Source organism: Simochromis diagramma, unplaced genomic scaffold (genome assembly GCF_900408965.1).
Source record: "Simochromis diagramma unplaced genomic scaffold, fSimDia1.1 OVJJ01000216.1, whole genome shotgun sequence".
NCBI lineage: Eukaryota > Metazoa > Chordata > Actinopteri > Cichliformes > Cichlidae > Simochromis > Simochromis diagramma.
The window spans coordinates 19,098,038-19,125,924 of NW_024386883.1; the positions used below are offsets into that span (position 1 = coordinate 19,098,038).

The 27,887-nt window shown below is 45.4% G+C and overlaps 1 protein-coding gene across 1 annotated transcript; it reads right to left on the reverse strand.

The window, feature by feature from the left end:
* Window positions 1-301: 301 nt before the first annotated feature.
* Window positions 302-24,608, reverse strand: LOC120734103. The gene is made up of 11 exons (XM_040032675.1): window positions 24,490-24,608; window positions 18,747-18,877; window positions 17,172-17,458; window positions 13,457-13,566; window positions 12,954-13,157; window positions 12,059-12,135; window positions 11,188-11,267; window positions 5,939-6,064; window positions 2,289-2,435; window positions 1,944-2,014; window positions 302-1,638 (listed from the first exon to the last, which is right to left on the reverse strand). Exons 1-11 carry the CDS (start codon window positions 24,606-24,608, stop codon window positions 1,389-1,391), a joined length of 1,602 nt encoding a protein of 533 aa, XP_039888609.1. The 3' UTR covers window positions 302-1,388.
* Window positions 24,609-27,887: the final 3,279 nt, after the last annotated feature.

Sequence of the window (27,887 nt, forward strand, 5' to 3'; positions counted from 1 at the left end):
GTGTGTGCGAGTGTGTGTGTGAGTGAGTCTGTGTGTGTGAGTCTGTGTGTGTGTGTGTGTGCGCGAGTGTGTGTGTGTGTGTGTGAGTCTGTGTGTGTGAGTCTGTGTGTGTGTGTGCGCGAGTGTGTGTGCGAGTGTGTGTGCGTGTGAGTGTGTGTGTGAGTGTGTGAGTGAGCGTGTGTGTGAGTCTGTGTGTGTGAGTCTGTGTGTGTGTGTGTGTGCGCGAGTGTGTGTGTGTGTGTGTGTGTGTGTGAGTGTGTGTGTGTGAGTCTGTGTGTGTGTGTGCGCGCGAGTGTGTGTGCGAGTGTGTGTGTGTGTGAGTGTGTGCGCGAGTGTGTGTGTGTGTGTGTGTGTGTGTGTAAAGGGGGAGAAGGTGGACTAAAAGAGGTTCTTGTTCTTTGTGTCGCCTCTCAGGTTACAGGAACAGGAGACGCGACACAAAGAGAGTCTGAGCTCAGGTAGAGTCTGACCTGAACAGGAACAACAGGAGTCCTGTTGGAGGAGGAGGAGGAGGAGGAGGAGGGGGGGGAGGGGGTGTCTGTGGTATTCAGGAAATGTGAAAGTGGTGCTACGAGGCTAGGAGGGATGCAAGGGACTGATGATGATGATGAGGAGGAGGAGGAGGAGGAGGAGGAGGAGGAGATTCTTCATGCTCCTTGGGGAGGGCTGACGTCTGTAAAGGTCAGCTGCATCACCAGCTGGTAAGGACATAATGACGCTGTTTACACACACCTGTCATCACCTCTGACCTCCTTTACGCTGCAGCTGCTTTTTAGTTTCTGCAGATGCGTTCAGGAACTGAACCAGCAGGTGATTGATGAGGCGCTGCCGTACCATCGGGCTCTTCGTACAGGTCGCCACCGCGGATCGGCTCCCGGCCCCGCACCCTCTGCAAGTGCACGAGGTTCCTCATCGCTGCACCGTGCATGACGAGCAAAGGTAAATCACTCCCCGCTGGAGTTGCATAACACACTGAAGCTTGCGACTTTGTGCTTTTTATACCGCCTCCAGATTACAGGAGGTACACCGAGGGAACCGCACTCACAGCGAGTCCTGCTGCAGCAAACCACAGGAGGAGGAACGGTTACCCGAGCACGGCGCGAGAAAATACAAATGTCACACAGCAGGACGCTGACAACCTGCAGAGTATAACCTGCAAACCCAGACGCTCCCTGAACGCATCACATACAAACAAAGTTTTGGTAAAGTGCGTTTTCACACTAACGACTGGAACCGAATCCTGGTTCTAAAAGTCAGGAAAAAATGAAAGCCGCGGTGTCAGGGCGACGTTTCCCACGTGTGAGTAACGTTTCTCTGGGTTTTGAACTGTGATTTGTAGCATCAGCGCTCACCCTGCAGCACACGTTCTCATTACAGTCGTACATTAATCACCTTTCGGTCAGCGCCTTGCTCTGGTTGTCTCTGGCGGCCTGCAGGTCTCGCTCCAGCCGCTTCTTCTCGGACTCCAGCTTCTCTGCGTCGTTGGGCTGCAGCCGCTGCCGCGGGCTGATGTACTGCAGCTCCTTCAGAAGCTCCTCCTTCTCGTTGATGAGGATGAGGCGGTCCCGCCTCCGGTCCAGCAGCCCCGGCCACGCCTCGCTGTCCAGTTTGGCGATCTGCACCTCGATGGTGGCGATCCTGGGAGAGGAAACGAAGGAAACGTTTCAGCTTTTTCAACAGAAATCGTCGTTCCAGCCGTAAACAAACGTAACACTTTAAAATCGCCTTTAAGCCCAGAATCAGGCAGATTATCAGGAGCAAACAGACTTTAAATGCACCGCGACGTCTCGCTAGTTTGATTATTTCTCACATTTTTGTGCTGAAGATCAGACTTTTTCATCTCAGAGATTCTGAGGGGTTTCCTTCTAGTATCCACCTCCAGCCTCATCATTATCTAAGCTCTACCTTTGAATCAGCTGACAGTGTGAGAGACAGACGGTTACCTTCTCTTGGCCTCCTCGTACTTCAGGCTCACACGAACCTTCTCGGCCAGTTTGTTGCTGCTGGTCATGAACTGAATGAAAACAAACGAAACAGCACGATGGAGGTTAAAACTCAACGTTTTACTGACAACACTCATTGAAAACTGTGGACAGTGTGAGATTCCACTTCCACTAATGTTCCACAACAACAGCGTTCGACCATCTTGACACACCAAAGAAGAAGAAAATAATAAAGAAACTAGCTGTGGAGTTATAAGTACACTGGATTATATTTGACAATTAATTATGGCGAACAGTCATAATCAACGAGTTCGTGCGCTGGACGCGCTCCGGCTCGGGGCTTACCTCGGCGGGGATGTCAGTCTGCGAGCTGGCGTCGGAGTAGAGCCGCGGGATGGACAGGTCGGAGTTTGCAAGCGAGGTGCTGCTGCCCCACAGCTCCTGCTGCGAGCCCGAGTCCAGCCGGAAGCCGTCCTTCAGCACCGCCAGTTTCTGCAGGAACACGAGACAAACAGAGGGCGCCGAAGGTCACAGCACGAACCGCAGCGAGGAAAGAGGCGCAGAATCACGACAGCATCGCAGAACGCTTAACAGCCACCATCATCATTATTGTTACTATTAGAAAAGTTTAAAACTTGCACATATATTAAGTGAATTACAATTTATATTTGTGACTTGTTACATTATTTCAGTATAAAAATCACAGAAATAAGACCATCGGATTCCACCTGCGTGAGGGTGTCAGTCAAATGTTTGTGAGCCCGACATTCCTTTCAAATGCTCTGACCTTTGCCCTCGAGTCGTATTCGATCATCGAGGAACTGAAGCTGAGAATCATTTATGAACTGCAGCCTGTTTGCACAGAGCCACTCAGTGAACGCCGCTCAGGGCAAAGGGCAGGCGTGAAGGAGCGACTCCTGAAAGTGAAAAAGGAGACGCTGCTTCTGTGTTTGCGCTGCAGCCGCCAAAGCCGCCGCGTTCCCTTTCATCTTTACGACCACGATGAAGTCTGCGGTTGGTTTTGAAGTGTGCTGAGGATTGCAGCTTATCCCTGCTTTTATATGGAGCAGAAAAATAACACTACACCTCCATCATCATTACAGCATTTACAGTCCCACAGTTTTATCTGCAGCTCCATTAACGCGTGAAACGCTTTAAATCAGCTTCTCTGCAGATCTGTCAGCTGAATGTTGGCGCTACCAAATCTCCAGTTTAACCAGCTCCCGAAGGCGTTGGACTGGATTCAGATGTGGGGACTGAGGAGGTCACTGATCTCCTGCCCCGTCCTCCTGCAGTCAGCCGTGAGCCGAGAACAAACCAACACGACCGGAGCGACTGGGCGGGACTGAGGTATCCAACGAGTGCCAGGTTACACAGAGCGGTTCAGGCGAGTGTGGCCTGTCAGTGGTATCACTTCCTTCATCCTCCAGGACCTGCATACTCTCCCCACATGAGGCCGAGCATTGTGGTGCAGCTGGAGGAACCCAGGACCCACTGCACCAGCGTGGGATCTCCATGGACCTGCCTCCCCAGACCTTCACTGATCCACCAAACCGGTCACGCTGAACGACGGTACAGGCAGCGGAGTGTTCTGCAGACCCTCCCACGTCTGACACATGTGCTCAGGGTGTGGCCTCTGCAGGTCCAGGTCACCTCACGCTAACAGCAGCGAAAAGACATCAGTGTGAAACTGTCCCTGTGGGGTTTGTGTCATCATTGCCTCTCTGGTGCACCTTGTTAACGTCATTCAGGCCAAAGCAGCTGAACCTGATCAACACCCCCCTCTGATACTAACTGATGACATCAGACTTCATGCAGTACTCCGATAGAACAGGATTCCTTTAATATTTCTGTATATACTCATATTCAGAAATAAATGTGTGGTTGTTGACATGCAGATATACGATGTGAACACACAGGAACAGACAGCCTGACAGACGGAGCTGTCAGCTGCAGATGGTAGAGGGGGAGGAGGAGGGAGACGGACAGAAGGAGGAAGGCAGCAGATATTTATTATTGAAGACACTTTCCTCCTCCTACCTCCGAAGCAATCTGCAGTCACAGCACACCTGACGGTTTCCATCTTTATGTGCGTCGCAGTGAATTTTTACAATGATGCACTTCAAATGCAGACGGACGGCAGACGCACACGTCTGCACCCTCAGCTCCGTAAATTACCACCGCATACGTTTTCAAGTCGTTGCATCAGAGCCCAAAAAACGACACATCAAACACTCGAAGTTCGTCTCAGTGCACACCTGTAAACAAACCCTCATCCTCTTCATGCAACTTTAATCCCCCTGCAGCCGTGGAGGAAATATGGACGAGTTAATGCTGTAATGAAAGGACGTGGAGGAGCGAAGGGTGCCGGGAGATACCGGCTAGGTCGCCATGAGGCCGCCATTCATGCAAAACAGAGAGCTGCAAACTGAAGCTGCGGGAGAAGAAAAGCAGACCGAGCGGCCTTTAAACGGCTCGACACACATGACGGCCTGCAGGCTTTTTAAAAGTCACTTCAGCGTGAGTCACTGTGTACATAAGATACAGTACATGAAAACAAGATAACAGAGAGCCTGGAGCTGAACACAAGCTACACTTCAGGACTCGAAACCTCTTTAAAAATGCCTTAGATTAAAATTAGGATCAACTTTTTGTGCAAACACTGATACCAGTTTAATATTAACAGCGAGGAAGAATGAAAGCTTTGTTCACGTTAACGATAATTAAACACGTCCGTTTGCTCCTCGAGCATTTCAGCAGCAGCTTTAACCACCGAATTCTCCTCGAGTCAACCGAGCTTTCCATCTCTGTAATCCAGCCCGCCGTCTTCTTTTTACCTTCAGGTTCCTGCGCGCGTTATCACCCCGGTCCCGTGGTCACCAACGGGTGGATCGCGGTCCAGATCTGGACGCAGGCGCCCATCTTTACGGGCCCAAGTTATTTTAATCTTTTGTCTTTAAGTTGGTGTACGTACAGACGAAACACAGACCGATGCTTTCTGTGTCCATGTGATGCTGCTCGGCCAATCACATCAATTACAGAGTGAAAACAGAAAAACAGGAAGCAGCTGAGCTAGTTCACCGTAAATGCATCTGATGGAATGAATAAAACCTAGCAGAGGAGCCTCTCCTCATCATTTAAATGTATGTTCTTTGTTGTATTTGACAGCTCGACTGCACGCAGACACTGAATTCTTTAAGGCTGTTTTTCTCTAACCGGACCTCCTTAAATCGTAGCTGGATCCCCTTCCTTTGGCCGATCTGGGTCTAACCCTCAGACGCTTGTATTTTTAATGCTTTATGTGAGCGCTGATGTTTCGTACCAGCCCGACGTTGCCTCGCGGTTTTAACGGCGTCAGTCTCTCCCACTCAAAACCTGTCGCGATGACGTAAACAGCTGCACCGCAGACGTTCAGACGTTCTCTTACAGAGTGAGAAATGCCAATCATGTTACTGCGCGATACAGAATGACACCTGATCGTTTTTTATCGATGCCTTTGACTGAACTCACACGCGTCTGCTCCACGAACACTTTAAGACCATCGCCTCTGTCCTCGTCATCATGTGACACACGTGCACAGCTGTAAGATGAACATACACGATGCTCCCAGCTCGTCTAAACTGAACTCAAACCTTTAACCAAGCCAAGCAAGGTCCTGCGTCCAAAAGTTCAGCTGCACATTAACATCGAGTGCCCTCCTGTCGATGAACGAAAGGAGGAAGAAAGACGATCCAAACGCCGGCGTGAAGCACATAGAGTCAAGGTAGCTCTGTGGTTTTATTTTGAAAGGTCACGCTCTGCTGAAACATCCTCACAGCTGTCTGATGTTTTAACCGTTTATTGGTCCAAACTGCTTCTTCACGCAGGTCGAGGTAGATTTATCATCTCTCCAGACGTCCCAGAGTAACTGTTAAGTCTTAAATAAGCCATAAATTACACGTGAAGCCTGCTGAGAGTGTAAATGTGAGAAGTCCAGGCTTCCAACCCAGGTTTACCTGCATGAGCTCCTGCTTCTCCTTCTCCCCGGAGCTGATGGCGGGATGGAGCGCACCTCGCTGAGGATGGCCTGGGCCTCCTGCAGCCTGTAACCGGACGGGCTGTTGGACACCTTCTGGTCGATCCTGGAGGAGGAAGAGAAAGAGGAGGAGGTCAGTTAGGATTCAGATTGAAAACCAGTGAGCAGATGTTTGTTCACTTAGCAGCGCTTTGATACAGGGCCAGAGGAAGCTGCTCAGCGCGAGCACGTCACTCAGCAGTCTTCTCACCTTCGTGGTTTCCAGTAAAAACACGTCATTCAACATCTATCGGCTCTGACTTTTTACTCTTTGTGGCGGAGCGATACACATCGAGTGTAAATGTCAGGGACGAGGTTTGGATTCCACTCATGACTGTAAATCGAGCTCCGATGAACCGAGCTTTGATTTTTCCCCCAGTTTCGGGTACGTCGCGCCCCACAGGTGACCTCAAATGAGTCAGAACTGAGGAAGCCGACAGGGCCGCGTTCTGACATTAAATCGGGATAATTGTGTGGAAATACGGTCAGGATGTTCTCCCACAGCCGTCCTTTCTCACAGGCATCACAAGCTCAAACACATCCTTACTGCCCTGCAAAAAATACCATTTACTACGCCATAAATGTGCAACAGTCTTGTATAATTTAGATGGATTCATGAATCCCACGCCTTGTTTCAGATTAAAAGACTCTTCCAGCTCTACTGGTGAACTCATAACTGTCACTGGTATGAATGAGTCACCAGTTTATCAGCCAACGTGTAATCAGGCTGTTGACTACATCAAACCCTCTGCAGGAAATGGTGTGCGGTTTAGGCGCAGGAGCGTCGACCTGGACAGACACGCACGCGCCTCCGGTGGCCGGTCTCTGAATCTCTCAGGGAGGCGGATGAGGTCCAAGCTTCGCCTCGCTGGGTTTTTATTTGTTTCTGTTTGTTTTGCTGTGAAACAGCTGATGGGACAGATGTTTTCAGGACGCGAGTGAGTGTTTAATCCCTCCTCTAATCGGCCCACAGACCTTTCAAATATGATGGATGATTTATTCTATTTTTAATGAGAAATTAAAAATAACAACACGCTCAGTCGTGGTTATTTTAAAAACCGAGCAGTCAGTGGAACGTGTCAGTAATTCCAACTCTAACTACGACGAGGGTCGACTGCTTGTTCAGGTGAGACGCAGGATCCTTGTCACGGCTGCCAGTGCAGCTTGGCTGCGCTCGGAGGCGGCGGCAGCAGCCGTGTAAAGCCCGTCATCGGTAAGTCATGCATGCATCTGAACAACCGGCCCGTCCACATTCTTCAGAGAGGGAAGAGGGGAGGGAGGATCGGGCCGAGAGGGAGCGAGCGAGAGAGGGACAAAACAAGGTAGAGCAGGAATGAGGAAGCGAGCAGGGAGGGAGGCACTTGTCTGTAACAGGCCGAGGGGACGAGTAATCCTCTGAAATCCCTCTCAGACATGGACTCATGTTCACTGAAAGCAGCGCTTCAGATCTAAACGTGCACACACACACACACACACACACACACACACACACACACACACACACACACACACATATATATAATTTATACAGGAGAGGAGTGTTTGCTGAAGTGGGAGGTGCCCTCTGGGTTTTTATGGTCGAGGGAGGTCACCTGGACCTGGTCATCAGCAGGTCCTGCTCCCGTTTGGGTAAACACGCCTGACACATGTGACCTCAGACTCACGTCCGCACTGAAACCCGCAACTTTAAGGCTGATTCACGGTCACGAGCACGTTTGACCCCGCGTCCTGTCAGACGAGGGCGGGCAGCTCATGAAAATCACTGCGCTTGGTAAGTAGTGTAGTATATTAATCAGCTGTAATCTTTAGGCTCCACCTTTAATATCAAATATAACAACACGTACTTCAATTTACTGAACAGCCATTTATCAATAAACTGAACACATGTATTCAGATTAATCACTTTTATTTGGACTATTCTCCTTTCAGCTCAGTGTGAAGCTGAAACATCGATAAAAATTAAATCTCTGTCTAATTTACAATCGCAGGCACATCTGCGAGGTTCTCCCTCCATGTTAACAGATTATATTATAATCCTCTAGAGAGCAGGGATTGTTGGGCACCTGTCACATCAGTCCTGCCACTTTGTCTCAGCCGGTCTCTGTATTATGACAGACTGGATCAAAGAGCGGTCGCAGACCTGCTGCCGTCTACAACATCCTGGACTTCTGTTTTCCTGAGTGTTGCCTGAAGTGTTCAGAAGAAATCAAATCTTTTCCTTCGTTGCTAAAATATGTGAATTTCACGTCAAAAACGATCCCTAGTCCAGTGTTTTCTCCTTTAAACATCCCATGATTTGTGTGTAATGTTGATGTTTTATGGGACAGCCTGGTTGTTGAATTTGTGGGGAATGCTTTACCTGCATCTGTGGTACAATACTTGCTTGGATTTGATTGCATTTATTACGTTAGCGCTTGATGCAGGAGCTACAGGTGGATCTGCAGCGAGGCCTCGTTTCCATTTTCAGAGCGCGGTCCAATGAACGAAGCTAAACTCAAGTCCCGGGAAGCCTGCGTTTACTTTTGGGTTTACATTTTTCCCTCTTTTTTTGCTCGTAAACTTTCACTCTCGTGTGCGGCAGTGAAAACTTATCAGGAGCCGAGCATGTGGCTGCATTCCAGTCTGAGCCGGGGGGGGGGGGGGATTGGCTGTCCGGACGCCGTCTGCGTAGCGAGTGGAGCGGGAGGGGAAAGTCGCGGAGGAATGCCGTCCGACCGCTCGCTCTTTAATCCTCCTGACACTCTCACTGTGCCGTGAGGGGCAAGACAAACAGACCCAACATTCCTGTTCGCACACAGAGGGAAAAAAGCCTCGGCCACTTTAAGTTCATATTCGGAGGGGTGGAAGCAGGTCAGAGGCGAGCGCTCACATCCGCATTGTTCCCGATAGAGTTTAACGATCAGAAGGAATGTGTGATATCAGCCGAGGCGATAAGCGGCGGCTCGTTTACACCACTTCAATCTCCACTTTCACGTTTTACAGTTTTAGCACAACACACACTACATCACACACACACACCACACACACACACACACACACACACAGGGGCAAATTTCCAAACATATCGCTTCAGTGTGATGCAGACAACAGAGGAGAGCACGGCGACGATATCGGTCAGAATCTGACACGTTCATGAATTCATGTGACGTGTTTTTCTGATTCCTCCTGATCTCAGCTAGAAGGACGCTTGTGTTAATTTTTATTTATTTTATTTTTTTTCAGTTTATTCATTTTTATTGTTGCCCGTTTTGTTTTCTTGCCGTAGCTCAAGGTGCTTCGAATGTAGGGATGGGTTTCGAAACCCGGGTTCTTTGTTGAGAACCGGTTCCCACTGTTTCAGTTTCCTTGGAGTTGTTTGCCATTTTTGCAAACGATTCCCTTATCGATTTCCAGTCGCCCAGAAATGACGTCACCACGTTGCGGAAGCGTCATTTACCTGGCAGGAAAACACGGCGGCTCAAACGCTCAAAAGTTTGGTTATACTTTACGAAGAACGGATGACAACAGGACAACTTGCAATACTTGCAAAGTAGATATTTCATTTAAGGGAGGAAACACTACGAATAGGCAAAAGCATTTGCTCACAAAACACTGATTACCTTAAATGAATGTCGTGTTTTAATTCGCTCGACCTCGTGAATCTCAGCCCAGCAGCAGCGGGGAACGTTTTGCACGTCCTCCTCCAGTTAATGACGGCAGGTAAATAATCAAATAAAAGTGAATATTATGTTAGCGCGATCTGCCTTATTACAAACCTGTTATTACTGTGCATTTAGGTGACCATCATGAGACAGAGTATGGCTCAGACGCTGGCAGTTCTCGCTGCAGTCTACTGTAGCGTCTCCTTCAGGCCAGGATAGACGAATGTCACCGAGCAGAGACTCAGTTTGTGGTCAAAGGCTTGCAACCCATTTGCCACAGCAGCTGATTTCAGTAAGTGAATGTGTTTAATTGTAGGCAGGGACATTACTGGATATTCTTGTGTAATTGCTACTAAATAATTATGTTATACTTTGTTACTGCTACAGAAGAATATTTATTTTATTATTTTACATTTACATTTTTTTCCTGGGGACCCTGTGACACCCATTGAAGAGCCGTAGGCTGGATCTCTTAATATCTCACTGTTGGGTTTGTAAGGCCATGTTACTCCTAAATTTCTATCTTGTTCAAAGAGAAGATATAAAACAAAGTTCTAAGCTAATCGACCTTAGTGTTCTCCTTTTTTAAAAAGAGTTGATAAGAGAATCGAATCGTTAAACAGAATCGAAAATGGAATCAAATCGTGAAAATCTTATCATACCCATCCCTATTCCAATGATAAAACTTTAATTTCGACTTTTTTTCAGACTCTTGAACTGTTATTACTGCATAACAGTTTTTTTCCATCCATCGTGAAGCTTTTCCTCCCAGACCAGACATTTGTGTTAGTGTTGGATTTTTGAATTTTCTGGAATAAAACACAGGCGGTGGTTTACTCTGGATGAGGAACAGGAAGAATGCGAACGATAGCCCTGATGATCTGGGATCTACAGTAACCTGTGGTGAATGAGTTGTTTGTATGATAACCTGGTATAATATTCAAAACTGCACCTCAAAAAAGAAAAAGCCCTCCAGATTTCATCAAACAGGAATATTAATCCTGTGTTTGTTTGTGCCCGAAACGTCAACAAGAAATCGAGAACGGCTTCGGTCACACAATCTTGAAATCCTTTTATTCCTCGTTCGGGACGTCACACCAGCTCTGAACAGCACAAACATGGCTGCGCTTGATTTTCAGCCACAGCATCAGTAAACTTCCTCTTTGGCTGACATGTCGATGCAAACCCAGAATGAAAAAGTGAAAACCTGCCCAACAAACTAATATCGAAACAGCTGAGCATTAATCTTTAGGACGTGGCTGCAGATTGTCTCTCCGGGTGGAATTAATCTACCTGTCTGCCCTTTAAACTGGGCTGTGAGACTGAGGAAGGTCACACAAACACTTTCTATCATGTCAGATTCTGACCGCCTCGCAAATTAAATAAGGAGCCGAAAAAGGTGAGGACTGAACCCCCCAGCCGGCTGCTCCGCGAGCCCTGTCAGCACTGCCCTTCAGCGAGGAGGACGGACTCGCTTTGCACCCCTCTGGACTCCAGCAAGGCAATCGAGGTAACGCAGCAAGAAGACACGGGAAACTTCAAAACTCACTCTTTGAGCGTCTCGAAGCCTTGCTCTTTGTACAGCAGCTCCTGCTTCATACAGGCGAGGTCCCGCTTCAACTTGTTCACCTGAGAAGAGGCAGAGACAGGGTGAGGTTAGAAACCAAACCTCCAGGACCAAAACGTCTTACATCTTTAAAAGTGGCTCACAAATATGGAGTTTAATGCTTCAGAGCAGCTGAGCTCTGTGTGTTACCCTACAGGTGTTTAAACAAGACATTTCAGACAGTTTTTTCTACTCTCAGATCTGTATGATGTCACAGAGAGGGGCTCTCTCTTCATGAGGGGCAACCAATCAGAAGAACGTTGGCTTAAAAGTAGTTGGAGTGAAGGCGACATGGTTTGTATCAAAGGGAGCCCAGTATCAGGCAAATAAGGATCATTCTGAACCGCGAGTCATGCAAAGCGGCTCTAAAAGAGTCCAAAACATCTCACGTGGAAAGAATGAGTTTGGTATGTGGTCGTGCTGCTTTGAACAAATTAAAATGCTGACTATGTGGGGGGGCGTGGCCAGAGTTCGACTCAGGTGACTCTTCAAGTGCATAGTTGATCCACAGCCAGGAGGTGTGTGTGTGACGCTCTTTGTTTTTCCCCTTTCAAGATGAACAACAGCAGGGTTTACACCAGCCTAGGAGGCCAGAAAGCTCAACACCCCCACCCTGCAGCGAAGCGCCCGGCAGCCCGCAGTGCCCGCCGGCCGTTAACGTGTAAACTGTTCACTAATCAAAGCAGGTGGGTCGTCCTCTGCTGTAGGTAAATGTGACTCCGTGCTCTCTCTCACCTTATTTTCCTAATGTTTGTTTACATGCCTGCAGGCTCAGCTAATGTTATGCCTCCTATTTGGACGGAGGTGGTCTTACCCGACTTTTGGCCGTGGATATCTCGGCTTTGAGGATGTCCGGGTCGTACTTGCTGGAAGAGGACGATCTGGAATTCACTGTGGAAACAACGGGACGTTAGACGTTAGAGAGGCTGTGATTTCAGCTTCAGGCTGAGGCCGAAGCATTTGGTACAGTCTCAGTGAGGAAAGCTCTGCTGAATTAGTTTTTAACAGAAAAGCTGAAAACCCCAAAAAATTATAAAGACAGAATTTATTTATTTTTTAAATGTGACAATGTACAGATTAATAAAACGTTATTTTACTCTTTTTACTTTTATTGGACTATATTTATTAAATATTTGTATTTTTATTCTGAATTTGAATGCATTTTTAATTTCAATTTTTTTATTTTTAAAAATATTTTCATTTTTTATTTTTATATCTTGATAAATATTTTTATTTTACTTTTACTTGTTTGTTTTTTATGTTAACTTTATTGATATATTTATTTGAAAATTTAAAAAAAAAATCTTTTTTCAAATTAAGGAATTGTTTTTACATTTTAAAGTACATTTATTATTTATTATTTATTTATTAATTTATTAATTCCCATTTTTATTTTTAATAGTTTCTTAATTATTTATTTTATCTTTCTATATTCTTTTTATTATTTTCTTGTACTGACGACTGTTTTTGACACTTTTCTCACGATCACATGTATGAATGCATGATTACTGCTGTCACTGTCACACTGTGTGATGCCAGCAGAATTAGGCGTTCTTCCTCCTGCTCTCACATCAGTGTCGTCTGCAGACATCAGTCACAGACTCCTGCTGACCTCCTCTGTCCATCACATCGCAAACACAAAGAGGTCAGAGCTGATCTCTCGTGTAAAATCAGACAGACAGAGGTTTTTGATTTCGGCCGTCACTCACAGCTCGTCTGCGACGTGGACTTGTCCCTCCACGCGTCGTTGAGCTGGCGGTACTCCTGCTGTGCCAGGCGGAGCCTCTGCTCCTTCACCTGGTAGATCTCCTTCTGGGCGCTGAGCGCGTCGCTGGCCACGGCCAGGTAGTCCCGCAGCATGGCCTCCTGCTCCCGCTGCCACTGGGCCCGCGGGTCCTCCAGCTGGGTGCTCTCTGGAGGAAAACACGATGAAGAGGAAACATGAGCAGGAGTTCAAAGGTTGGAAGAGGCACAAAGCTTAAAAACCTTTTTTAGCTTTCTTTTGATGCAGCAGAGGAACTGATCACAGCTTCTTAATGTACAACAGAACAGAAAAGACTGTTACGACAGTGTAATTCAGCAGTGTCCCATAAACCTGCCGGTCCTTTGCTTCATGAAGCTGAGCCGCCTCCAAGCCTGAGCGAGAGGCTGACTGGTGCCTTAGCTCATTCACAGAGGAGGGAGAAACAGGATGATGAGGAGAGAAACTCACTGGTGTTGTGGTCGACATAGTACGCTCCGACGACAGGGTCGTACGCCTCCTCCCAGCCAACCGGCAGCTCGTCCCCGATGCAGTCGGCGAACGTCAGAGGCTTCGTCTGCCTGAGAAACAGAAAAACAGAGTCAGAGCACAGAAAGCTCTTCATCACTCCTCATCATCAGGGCTGCCACAGATCCGGATGCAAAGGAGGGCAGTGACTCGCCTGTTTGCATGAGTTCTACATGTTTTTGTGTTGCCCGCTCGATGTTTAAGATCGAGTCCATTAAAGCTGTTTATTTGGAAACGCGTCCAAATCAAACCCAAACATTCAAACCCTGCTGAATGAACCCACTCAAACACTGTTTTTATCCCCACTCGCTCTCTGTGTGAAAGCTTCTTCAGCAGCAGGAGGAGGAGGAGGGGGATAGGAGAAAGGCTGGGTGTGTAGGGGGGTGGTCCCTGTCACTCATCACAATAGGAGGAAACCGACCCGCCACATTCCACAGGCGGTGGTGACGCATCGCCTGGAGGTTTCCGGGGCAACCTCTCGACCTCAAAGCGCCTTGGCTGACATTAAATATTAAAAATCCCACGTGGACTCATAACAACCACGTTACCGTGTCATATTCTCCACTTCACAGTCCTGCTGTGCGTGAACTGATCTCAGGACATCAACCAGAGGAAAGCTGGGACTTTTTTATTAAATGCCCACTGAAGACTCATTTTATTTTTTATATTACTCCTACACGACATCTTTAGAAAGCGATTTATAATTTAATTTTGAAATTATATTAACTATATGGAAATGGATGGAAACGAAGGATGCGCCTCCATCTGAGCCGTATTTGTATTTATAGCTTTGCCAGCTTGTCCCCTGCTCTCGGCCTCGCTGTGTGTGCACCTCCTCGCACACAGAGTGGAGCAGGCTTGACTTCAAAGTAAAAGTCGTGCTTTACTGCTGAAACGACACATTTCAAAAAGCCTCAACTTTTACTTTGACGGTCTCCGTTTACAGTTTGCATCACTCTTAGTTTCACAGCTGCTTCATCAGCGGTAACCTGCGAGTAAGCAAAGCACACAGGTCTTTGTCTCAGTACGAGTACCTCTATGTGATCATGTTTCCTCCAGAAACCGCTCGCCAACCATTTTTGATCGTTGCCTCGCCAAATGGTTGCTAAGCGCTCACTGTGTGGCTTAAGTTTCTACTTCCCATGTCTGTGAGTCTGCAAGGGTCCGAGTGATGTAAATTTGACCATCAGACAGCGGGCACAGGGGTTTATATGGATGCCATGTGCCTGTTTTGGTGGTCGCGCACACTCGTCCACAGGCAGAGTCCACAGAAGTACAACCGGAATGACCGAGTGTAATCAAGGCTGTAACGACGACTTCTAACTTAAGTGCAACAAAAGCTTCCAAACAAGTGTTTGGCACATAAGAGCTCGAGCGAGCGGGACAGAAGCCGAGAGTCAGCTGTGATTTTCAGTCACGTCGACACGCTCAAAAAACCAAAGCTGCTGAGTGAAAAAACTCCACACTGTTCGTCCTTTTAATGCCAACTTCCTCCGTCCTGTTTCAGATCTCCTGCTGCTGACGTGAGCTGAACAGATCCACACCCGATCCAGCTGGACTCAGAACCCAAACACTGGATCGTGTCCATAGTTTCTGCTTCTTTGTACTAACAGTACTCATCTTTTTATATATAATTCACAATGTTCACCACATGTTTGGTGAATGGATAACTAAAAGTGAATACTTTCAAAACAGAGTAAACTGAATATTAATCTGTTTTTTTATGGTTTATATTTTCAGAGATGTTGACATGTTAGCCACAACTTAGAGTGAGTTTGACCCCCGTGGCTCACGTCATCCAAATATGAGAAGCTGAAAATCCACATCCATAAATGATGCTGCCCTCGTTTTCCTCACTTTAAGGTTTCATTTTGTTTAGATACAGAAACTCAAACACATCATCCCAGCGTGCCAATTATCAGTCGACAAAAAGCCTGTGTGTGTGTGTGTGTGTGTGTGTGTGTGTGTGTTAAAAGCATTTGGATGTGTCTGTGTGCTAAGCTTTGTCCAGACAAACACACAGATGTATGAAATCTGCCCTCGCTGATTCCGAGGCTTGTCGCTAGCGTTTCTTTTCAGCGTTCCTTCGTTATGTCGTGACTGCAGATAAACTCGGAGTCGGCTCACTGCTGACGGCAGAAACTGAACTGGGTCCTTTTTCAGCTGATGAATAATGAAAGGGGCCCGGAGAAGACCCCCTCAGCTCAGCTCTAAATTTAGCCGGGGAAGACGGAGAGGCTGCTGATCCCAGAGAGAGCCGGCAGTCCGGCCGGCCGGCAGCTCAGGTATCCCATTATTTGATTCCTCTCTTTCTGTTTCCTCCCACCGGCTAAATCCTATCTTCTGATCGTCGAGGGGAGTCGCTAACATAGTCGCTCTCCGTCACAGTTTCCCCTCACAGTGGCGGACCAGCTGGCAGCGGTGGCGACGGCCTTCGTTTCACCGTCAGTCAATCAAATGGTGCTTGTAGTGCTTCTCGCATGCTTCACTGCATCAGCGCTCAAACCGCCTGCAACGGCCAAGGGAGCAGATCAAAAACAAGCCACAGTGAGCGTAAACAAGCGTGCCGATAATACCTCAACAATGAGACGTGTTCAGCCATGTGTGTTTGGAACGTTACTGTCCAAAATCAACAAAATCTAAATCCAGCACACTTTAAGAAGTCCTCACACGCCACAGCGTGAAGGTGAACACCTCGGGTATGTGTGTTCACGTGTTTTTACTTTAGATGACAGGAAAATTTAAAAAAGGCAACTTTCTCCTGAGTGGGATCCCCAAGATGACCATATTAGGGATATCCTCTCTCTATGACATCATACAGATCCAAGAGTAGAAAAAAATTGTCTGAAGCGGAGTGTTTCGATCAGGCTTGCAGGGGCCTGGAGCTGGAAGAGGAAACCTGTTGTCACACAGCTCACCTGCAGGGCTGCCAGTCATCCATGTGGATGCTGGTTTCTACTTCAGACCAGTCGAGCATTACTGAGCTAAATCTCCATTTACAGGGCGCTTCTGAGCGTGGAAATCACGCAAGATTACACATTTAATGCACCGCTGCCATTAGAGAAGCAGTAAACTGTTATTTTCTTTGCACTTACAGATTTTAAAACTACACCCTGTGAGTTTGGGCGTAAGCGGCAGGATTCAGAGGGGATAATGCTGGAGTCGCCAGCCCCACCACAAAAAAAGTGTTAAATGCACCAATTACAGGACTTTTAGCGTCACATGAAAGGCTGCACATTTTTGAGCTCACACGAGACTCAAAGAAGAAGCATAAAAGTCATTCTGGTGACGTTCTGGTCAAAAATGAATTTGCAGTCTAACAAAAGTGGTTGAAAACCTGATACGAGTACGTGCACCCCCCCCACGCTCAGGTTTCACATACCAAGGTAAACACTGAGCCGAGCCTCGGCGCTCTGATGCAAACTGACAAAACGAGAGGCAGAGTGCAAACACACAGGGCGGCGAGCTGCATAGCTGAGCGGTGAGTCAGGCGGCGTGCAAATTCCTCAGGTTGAGTTATGAGGCTTCAAACCAGTTCATAGCTGCTCAAGGTCCAACTGTAAAACACCCTCACCACATCACAGCCATAAAGCTCCACCGACAGATAACCGGTGGATTCATTACCGAGACGGCCTGCCCCGTGTCACCCACCTCATACCTGCGTTATCTGACCAATAACATTCCTTTGTTCTGATGACACACGTTCAGGGCCAGCAGCAGAGACCTGACGCGGCAGTCTGGACAGTTTATAAGCACTTTCCTCATTCTTTGAGTCTCGAGGTGTAAAACCTCCCGCTGAGAGCGAGAAGTTGTTGACTGTACAAGAAGAAGAGCGAATGATACGTTTGAATTTGGACTCCACATCCCGGTCATCCAAACCTGTACGCCGGCTAAAGCCGCAGACCTTGGGCTGTGGAGCCCGCTGCCCTCGATAGATGGGTTTCGCTTCCCAACAGATGACGCAGTTTTGTGAAAAATGCATTTTTGCTTTTAAAGCTCAGTGAAAACCCGCGTCGACCAGTTTACCGCCCCAGAAAAGCAGGTGCTGCGTTCAAACTTTGGGCGCCTGCAGAAGACTCAAGGTCTGCATCGTCCAAACTCTGACCTCGTCGTGTCCTTCAAGGTACTCAAACTGATTACAAACCGTTTCTTTATAAAGGAAAGCAACGTAATTCAAAATGAATCAAATGACATCCAAACATTTTTCAGCGTGGTTTGAATCCACGAGGACAAAATGACACATGTGTAACCGCATCTGTGTTTTAAACCCCGTCACACACTCAACACCCCGGGTACACTGAGCCGTCACCCAACATCAGCTGCAGGTGTTGTTTCATACATTGAAACAGCCATCTTTATTAGATTTCCCTTTACAGAATCATTTATTATATTGCAGTCACATTTTTAAGTTGACATTTTACCGTATTTTTAGCGATTTACTTATTTATTCCATTTATTTGAGCTCTAAATGGAGTAAAACTAACAATCACTCAAAAATGATTATTTTTTGTATTTTTTTTATCCAATTGATTAATTTTGTCTTCTGAGTTATTCTCCTTTTAATTATTTCAACTTAATTAATTCTTCTCAAGCCACAGTTTTGTTATTAGTTGGATATATGCTGCATATATACGTGTATCTTGAACATCGGGCCATCAGAACGTGGATTTTGACTGAATTTTCAGCTTTAATGATGACTAAAGACCTCGCACTGTTAAATGTTGAAAACCGAGATCAGAATCAGGATGAGTGTCCATGGATGAGGATGAGTTTTCTCGTGTGAATTTGTGTGTTTAGTCTGGGACGTGTTTGTTTATGTTAAAATAAAAATCTAAAACAGAAATCCTGGTTCTGTTTTTTACTTGTTTTCTTCCTCTCGTTTCTTCTTTTCATTCAGGCTGAAGTTCTGCATAAACCGCTGCATGCTGAGCGAGCTTTAGAGCCCAAGGCCACCATTAAAATGGGACTGCACAATTCACAAATAGCCTTGTTAATTAACAAAGAGCAGTTTTTATAGCTTCAGAATCAGGCCATAACAGCGCAGGAGGAAAGCACAGTGACAGAAAATAACAAATATTCCTGCACAGCTGCAGGTGGACTCCATATTCAAATACAGAGCATCAGCTAAGCTGCTGCTCTCGCTTTAAATACAGGACGAGTGTAAGAGATGCTCCGAGTGTGGAAATCAGACTCGCTGTCCGTCTTCATTCCTGACTACAATGGGAGGATTTACACATGACTGCAGCCTTCAATTCAAACCACCTCGTCCCCGAGTTTCCTTTACGAGAAACGATGCTGTAATCCAGAGCAAACATCGATGAGCGCATGAAGCGATACGGGAATGAGGGGGAAACCTGTTCGACGCTGCAGGAGTAAAAACAAACAGCGGAGAGGTCGTCCTTCCATTTGTGGGTCAGCCTTTAAGTTCACGCGGTGCACATTTCTGCTGTCAGGCGAACGCACGTCTGACAGCGGGAAGCGTTCCACCTTCGTTTCCTCTCCGTGTGAAGAAGTCAAAACACGTCATCTTCCAGGTGTTTGAACTCATCACAACAAGCTACACCCAACACACAAACACATCCTGTTCCAAAGTTTCACCCCATGAAGCCACACACGAACGCCGCGAGGCCTGAGGGCTCACGCTGGGTCTTTCCCAGAAGCATCAATCAGACACGTTAACCAAAATTAAGCCTTTAAAGCCGCCGCTAAGCTGAAAGTCCCTGAGCCACTGTTACCTACACATGTACACTCGGTACTCATTCAGAGGGTTTGCTTACATTTATTTACTTTTCCTCAAAACTGCTTTTGTATGTCCTCTAAATCTTCCAGCCTTTAAGCTTCTTTCTTTAACTCAAGTCATCCAAAGTTAATCATGAACAAGACGGAGGCAGGTGAAGGAGGAACTGGGTGACCTCCATCTAAAGAAGAAAGAGTGGGAAGCAGGGGTTTCTAATTCATAACTGCTGTAATTTTACAACATGAATAAAACCAACTCTTTAGATGAAGGAGGAGGAGGAGAAATGGCTCGTGAAAGCTTTTGTTTCTGCACCAGTCTGACCAAAGTAAAACCCTCTCATGCTTTGCTGAATAATAAGTCATGAGAGTCGCTGGTTACGCATTAAAACCAGCACGGAGCGGCGGTTAGATCCCGGTTTACAGTTTGCAGGGCCTCACGCTGCACTTTGACCCCGTGCACCTTGGCAGGCAGTGAAAGGGATTTCAGATGAATCGGGCCTTTTGGTTGGCGGCTCTGCGAGCGCTCGGCCCCTCACGTTGTGTGTTTCAGGAATGCGCCTGTGTTGTTTTTTGTGGGTTTTTTTTAAATTCAGGACTTTTGTTTTCTTCTTTCTGCACTTTTAAGACTGTCGAGTGTAAAACAACCAGAGGAGAAATTCTCCATTCCACCTTAAAACACACCAGCGACTGTGTGTTTGTTATCTCACCAGCAGCCCAAATAAGTGGAGGCTGACAACCGACGGTACGCTGACACCTGCAACAAATTCTCACTTCCTCTGCTGACTCATCTTGTTTTAATAAAAAACAGAAAAACCTGAAGATTTAAAAGATTTTTAAAAATTCCCAGCTGGTAACTTCGATCGCCTCCCGGCAGTTATTTTATAGACCGTGAGCTGACTTTGCCCTGTGTGATCAGTCTGGTTTTGTTCAGATTGGTGTTGGGGGGGTTTTCGCATAACTGCTCAAAAAGACATGAAAGTGTCACCAGATCAATGTTTCTCACACTCGGATCTCTCTGGGAATCTGCCACAAGCCGTCGGGCAGCTACACCGCCCGTGAATAAAGACCTGGATGGGAAGCTTGACATCTGCAGAGATCCAGCTACAGGACAGGCAGCTAACTGTGGTTGCCTCCACCAAGGAAAAGCTTTGAATGAACTCTGATGAGACCCTGTAGGGGTGTCAACTGTTAACAGTCCATTAACACTAATACATGCACGAGATCTTCATGGTCAACTTCAGGATTTGTTGGTGGGAAAATGGACAAAAAACCTGATAACATAGAAACTATGATTCTTCCAGGTGTTCTGTGTCATGTCACATTTGACCCCCGACCTCCCCTAGAAGGTCACTATATTGATCTGCAAGTCAAAGTGATAACAATGCTACATAGAGCATTAAAGTTAAAGTTGTGTTTTTTTACTGCCATTTCTTATTCTGCTAACATGAAGTGATTCATGGGGGTTCTAAATTATCACCTCATGTTGGACTTCTGACCTCTTCTTCAAGCTCAAATAAGGTCAAACCTCCATAAAATACCATGTCACATTTGACCTCTGACCTCACTTTTATATTTCCCATCTGGCTTTCCTTCAAGTTGACCTCATTGTGTTTTAGAGAAAGCAAGAGAAAGAAAGTGAGCTGTTTAGTTAGTGAATAAACTGTAGTATAATAATAATAATATATCACAAGTAGGGCTGGGCCAGCTCATACCGTTCACAGTAATACCGGTATAATGTTGGGCAACGATAAGAAAATGAAATATCGCGATAGAATTTGGGTAAAACGCACAGCCGCAGGGCCTTTGTTTTCATACGCACATGGCGGAAAAAGCATGGCAGCGACGGAGAATGAGAAGGGCGAGAGTGGATCGTTGAATGAAACGGATGAACCAGAACTGGTTTGTAAAAATGCTGCAGCTTCACTGGTGTGGAACTGGTTTGGCTTTCCCCCGTCAGATACACAACAAAGCACTATTTTTGGTAGCGCATGCTAGCGGGCCGTCGTTATTACCGTGTTGTTTGGGAAATACGGCGCACTTAAAATCAATCCTTTGATTTTTCTGAAAATCGACAGTGCCCCGTATAATCCCGTGTGCCTTATGTATGAATTCTTGTTGTGTTTACTGACCTCGAAAGGATTTTATGTGCACGGCGCTCGAAAATCTGTCAAATGTTTCAGTACGACTTTGCTAAGCTACGAAGCCGCACCGCTTGATGGATTGTTGAAGCATTACGGCTATCGTAGGCGGAGCCTCGCGGAGTGATACGTACTGTGCTTCAACATGATATTACCGTATTGTGTGTGTATAACCTCTTAAGTTTTGTGGATATTATACATGGTTATGCTGAGGATGTGTCGGCCAGTTTCCACTGGAAACGCCTTTTGGTTAAACTGTCAGCGAGGAATTTGCACTGTTACATTTTTATATAACTTTAATGCACATAGAAAACAGCTGCTTGTTTAAGTGAAAATACATTGATGGGTTTTTTTTTTTGCACTAATAAAGTTGTGGAGTTGTAAAGTATTTTGTCTCGTGTCACTTATATCGTCAGTTATATCGTTATCGCAAATTTCCAAATGTACATCATGATAAATATTTCTGGTCATATCGCCCTGCTCTAATCACAAGCTCAAGGTTCTTCATGTCCAGTTATTTAAAACTCCATGTTTGTGTAATCAAAGTAAACATCTGTCACGCTGCCCTTCACTGCACTACAAACTTCTGAAAGTTCATTTAAAAAGAACAAAGAAAACAAAGTGAATGTGTAAAAAAATACAGCGCTGTTCTCTTCAAAGCAAACGCCGCCCACAGAGCGAGAGGGTTGGTGGTGGTTTGCGCTCTCAGAGTGCTTCTTGTTTATTAGCTGTTATTTATTAGGCCGGTATGCGATTGGTTTGGCTTGTCTGTCTGGTTATTTACGTGCAGGACGTCTAAAGATTGCCAGAAAATGTTTTCAAACTGTTTTATTCACCGGAGTTTTTACTGAAACATAGCAGACATTCCTGGAATATCACATGCTTGGAAATTGTGGGAAAAATGTGAAGATTTCTGTTAAATGCGGTGAAACAGACTTCTGACGAATCAGGAACCATGCAGAGTCAGCCCCCTCACCCCAGAGGCATTTTCTGAGTCCGTTTACTTACAGGAAACTTTATCAGAGGTTTGGAATTATTCTGGGAGTCAAATGTTCTTGATTAAGAAAAACGGGCAGACGTTAAAAGATGGAATCATCCTCATTTTAATCTGACAGCTGGAAGCACGACCACTTCTCAGACACAACGTGGTCAAATAAACTCAAAGCGGAGCTCAGCAGCAGTCAGAATACTCTTACTGATGATGGCCGCTGCCTCCTGTGTCTTCTGCTTTCTTGTAGTTCTAACTGGAAAATGTAGGAATCGGGAGTCGCACGCAGCAACCAAAGTAAACCAAACACACTGGGGGGAAAGAATCCAGGTTCTGTCACCCGGAAAAGAAAAAAAAAATAACCCTTGAGATTTCCAGACATTGGGCATTAAAGGGATTTGGTGTCAAAGTCTGAGGGGTCTTAAGTGACTGGTAAGACTGAAAAACCCTGTATAAACCCACCCTCCCCTCTGCGCTGTGGTGATCTGAACATGCGAGTCGTTGTCACGCTCACCTCTTTAAGCCTATTACACTAATGGTTTCTACGAGAGAGGAGAAAAGAACAGGTAACACACCTCCACGCCTGACAGCAGGAATGTAAATGAGCAAACAAGAAAGCACCTCTGGCATCCTGAGCTGTGAGATACCCAAGGTTTTATGACAGGTTAACAAACTGAAGGAGGCTTTCTGCTCTGTGACACACTCAGCTCGAGGTTCCATCCTCAGATTATTCCCGAGAGAAGGAATGATTCCTCACGCAGAGGTAAACAGGTATTTGGAGTGAGTTATTTGGAGGAACCTCACTGGACTGGCTGTTCATTACTGACCCGTTTAATCATTAGCAAGATATCAAAAATCATCTACTACAAACACAAAATGACAAACCATCCAGAAGCCAAAAATAATAACGTTGCTAAAAAGTTATTTAAGAGCAGTCTAGGTGGTCTGATTAAACATTAATAAATGAACATGTTCAGGCTGCCAAGAGCTCAAAATACTTCACTAGCTTCCAGCTGCCTCACTGCAGCAATAAAAGCATGATTACAGGGTAAAAATGAACTTTTCCCATACTTATCAAAGATATATATATATATATATATATATATATATATATATACACACACACACACATAAAATACATTCACTCTAATTTACAGATAATAATTCATACAGGTGATTGGCTTTCACTGCAATTAATTGATTACTGTGCACACCTGTGAGGCTGATTCATCAGGTAGCCATCACCTTCTGTTTCACCCACCTTGACTCCAGCAGCTACCCATTTCATTCACACCTCAGTCACACCAGCTGAAGACTACCCGGCAACCACCGTTGCTAGGGAATAACAAGTATTCCACCATCCAGCTGTGAGTGGTTGCTGTGAAACTGACTGGTCAGTGTTTCCCTGGTAACCAACAGAAAAATAAAGTATTCCTGACCAGTTGGCGAGTAGTTTTGGGAGGTTGTATGCAATTGCTTGGTGGTTAGTTGGTGAGTGTTTCCAAATGAGTGGGCGTCCTCCAAGCAAACTACAGGTGATCAAAGCAACCTCTGAGCCACCAAAGCAATCCCAAGGAGGATTTTGGTGCAGCACCCTCTTTGCAACCAATTTAAAACCAGGCACCAACCAGCAACCACTCTCCAACCAATCAGAGGTCTCTAGCTGTTGGCCAGCCACTGGGCAACTCTTTTATTGGAAGGTTCATACCAACTCTCCTCCATCACCTGCTACCACTGATTTTACTATGATGTCTTATCAAATAACTTAATAAACAAATAAACCTGCCAGAAAACTGGGAACAAGGTCCCTAAAATCAGGCATTACTGGGATTAGTGTGACTGGCTTTTACCTGCGACAGCTCCCTAAATAAAAAAGCCTCTTCAGCAGGTTTAAATATTGCACATTAAATCCATATCAAGGTACTTCAGTGCAAACATGGTGTGGAACTCTGTGCTGACTTCATGAACAGACAACGATGTTTGGGCTAAAAGGCTCACACCTCCTCGTTTACCGCATGAATGGAGCCTTTAACACATCATGTATTTACATGTATGTGCTTTGACTATCTGCCAGAGGTCAAAGGTCGACGGCACCTGTCCTCGCGGAGTCCTACCTGTCTCTGGGGTCGATCCAGCTCGTGCACTGGTTAATGTGGTCAATGTAGTAAACTTTGCCATCAAAGTCTCTGGCTTCCTCCCAACCGTCAGGTAGTGGCAACTCCTTCCTCGGCATGTCAGGCGAGTCTCCATGTAATGAACTCCTCTCTACTCAGAATCATCGCGAAGAGATACCATCATCATCATCATCATCATCACCATCACAGTCAGACTCTACATCTGCAGTTAGTCCCCAAATTCAGAGTCTGGCTGGATTAGGCCATGGTAAAAATCCATAATAATCCTCAGATTAACAATCAGACCCTGAACAGGAGGAGGAGGAGGAGGAGGAAGGGGGTAAAACAAACTGTTTCATCAGGCTGCACTTGTGCAACAATTCATCCCGGTTTGAGAGCCTCAAAGTATCCGTAACGTAAACACAGCAGCTGGAGGAGTGTCCAGGACGGTCTGGAGTTTCCCAGGTCCGCGGGCAAACTTTGAGGCGGCCTGGAAGAACTTTTTCGGGATGATTATCCACGCTCCGCCGAACACGGACGGGGTCCTGCTGACGCCGGTGGTACTGCTGCTCGGGTTTAACGGAAACACACGGGGAGCCCCGTAGAAACCTCCAGATTAACAGAGCGCAGACTTAGAAAAGGGTGGAGCAGCAGCCAAAAACGTCCTCGCGTTCCCTTATAACACCCCCAAACCCGCAGAGCTGGGGCTCGGCTCCTCTCCGTGCCGACAGGCCACCATGTTTAGCCGCAGTAACCGACGCTAGCCTCCAGCCTGCGGGACAGCGAATAGTCCGCCCGCCGCTTGGAGAAAGGAGAAAAGTACCGAGAGAATTCACAGCCGTTAAAATCCGCTAAATAGCCGAAGAACTTCTCTGTTATCCCGTAAAAATCCTCCGGTGAAAGCTGGGCAGAGGGAGACTGCAGCAGTGGCAGCGGTGGCGGTAAAGTCTTCTTCGGTCCCGATGACTTCGCTCGAACCGATCAAGCTAACGGCAGCCACTCAACCCGACTTCCGGTTTCAAAATAAAATATTTGTTGACAAACTCCAGGACACAAAATAAGACTTCCGGGCAAAACAATTTCCGAAAAATACTTTTACTGATACCATGAGAAAAATATTGTTTTATAGCAGCAGGAAGAAGAATAAAATATACAGGGGTCTATGAATAACACAACATAGTAAAAGGCCTATAGTGAAGGTAAACATTAAATGTAAATACTTTTGGTTATTGTATTGAAATATCACTAAAATTAAAAAAATCTATGTTAAAAAAGAGAATGTTGCAGTGAACTATAGCTAAAAGTTAGTTAAAAAAAGTTACAACTAAAACAATCAAAACTAGGTGTGAGTTAAGTTAGTAACAAACAAGATTAAAATTCACTAAGAATAAACACTTGGAACTTACCATAAAACCTACAGTAAAATAGAAATGCACACGTGCTGTGTTTTTATTCAAACAGCTGTTCCGATTTTGCAAAATCTTGCTCCTGACAAACAACTTTCATGATTAAAAATAATGATCAAAAATCCACCTGAAACTATAAAATCTACTCTGTAAAGTGAATCAAAGTGAAGTATTTTGAAAGCAAAAACTTAAAAAATAAAAATTTCAAATCTCAGTAACTCACTTTTCATTAAATTATTTTTATTTTTATGGAAGCATTGCTGTTCTACCTTAATTTAATATTTAAAAATAGCAAATTATGCATTTATGCATATTCTATAGTTTGTGGTATAATTTTATTTATGATTTAAACTTTTATTCTACTACAACAGTAAGAATCCATTCAAAATTTTGAAAAAAGTCCTTATCTTAACCTATGTCATTTTACATTTTTTTATTATATGGATATTTATGGATTATTATTTATTATTACTATATAAATAGTAACAATAATAATTATTATTGGTAAATTTTAAACGTTATATTTTGTCTGTTTTGTACTTTTTAAATTTTTTTATTGTTTGGTCTAAAAATTTAAATCAAACAAATAAACATAACAAAAATACCCAGATAAACCTCCACATTTACAACTTTTATTATTTTTATTGACAGAAAGTTTCATTGTAGGCTGCGAGTTATGGTGATACTTAAAGTTTTGTTCAGTTTTGTGGCTCATACATTAATGTTTTATTCATAAAGCCTGGTTTAAATGTTATTCACTTATTTGTTAGCAGTTAAACCTCCTAACCTGCCCAAACTTTCAAGCCCACAGCGCCCCCTGGAGGACAATATTCCGCAGTGCTGAACAGGTTGGGAGAAATGATGGTTATCATCACCTGCAGGTTCTTCCATCGTGCAGATATTTCTTCAAACAAGAGTCCAACATCAAGAACAAAGAGTGAGACTACTTCGTAGTGCAGATGTTACGGGCATGGCTGCATTAGGCTTAGGCTACTGAGGGTTTCTCATGATGCACTGGGTGCATCTTCCTCACTCACTGTGTTTTTATACACCTCTTATTTATTCATCAGTTATAATTAATTTCTGGCTCTCTTCCAAAGCATCTCTTTATCCTGTCTCCCTCCCCTCCCCTCAACCAGTCGCAGCAGATGGCCCCGCCCCTCCCTGAGCCTGGTTCTGCTGGAAGTTTCTTCCTGTTAAAAGGGAGTTTTTCCTTCCCACTGTCACCAAAGCGTGTGCTCAGTGTTTATCTCGCGGCCTTGTTTCTGTTTTTCCTTCACAGGGATTCAAGTGAAACTGAAGGACGCAGTGATGAGCTGCATTCACTGACGTGTTTTTAAGAAATTGATTTCTGCCACTGAATCACCACATTTCTGTCTTTGGTGCTGCGCTGCCTGAAGGCCTGAGGCTCACAGCCTGGTTTTTGACCTTGTGTATGAAGATTTCTCTGAATCTTAACGACTTCATGTACTATGAATGAATTATGCACAGTCTTCCACGGAGAGCTGAAACCCTCCCTATATTTATCTGTAAAAACTGCGAAGCTGTTCTTCATGTCCAATCATGCTTTTAATTCACTTCAACAGTTATTTTAATTTCTGTTTGTTTCGACAACAGTTTTCTGTTGCTCAGCAGTTGCTGGCATTAAATTCATAATGATCATCATGTGACATGTCTTGGGGGTTTTTTTTTGGGGGGGGGGGGGGGGGGGGGGGACTATGTCCAATCAAAACGTGTATTAATTATTTTGCATATCATTGTTTTGTGTTTTCATTTTTGCACACAGAGCTGCAGTTCAGTATGCAACTTCTTGAATGTTTATGTAGCAGCAATCTTTGCACAGTAATATCAATACCTGCTGTGGTTGACAGTGAAACCCAAACATCCTAACATTTTACAATTCTGTTGCCTTCAAGCGCTGTAGGAAAAACTCCACATTAGCTCCCACTGCACTAAACTGGTCGTTTAAATCACTAGAATTGTCACGGCTGC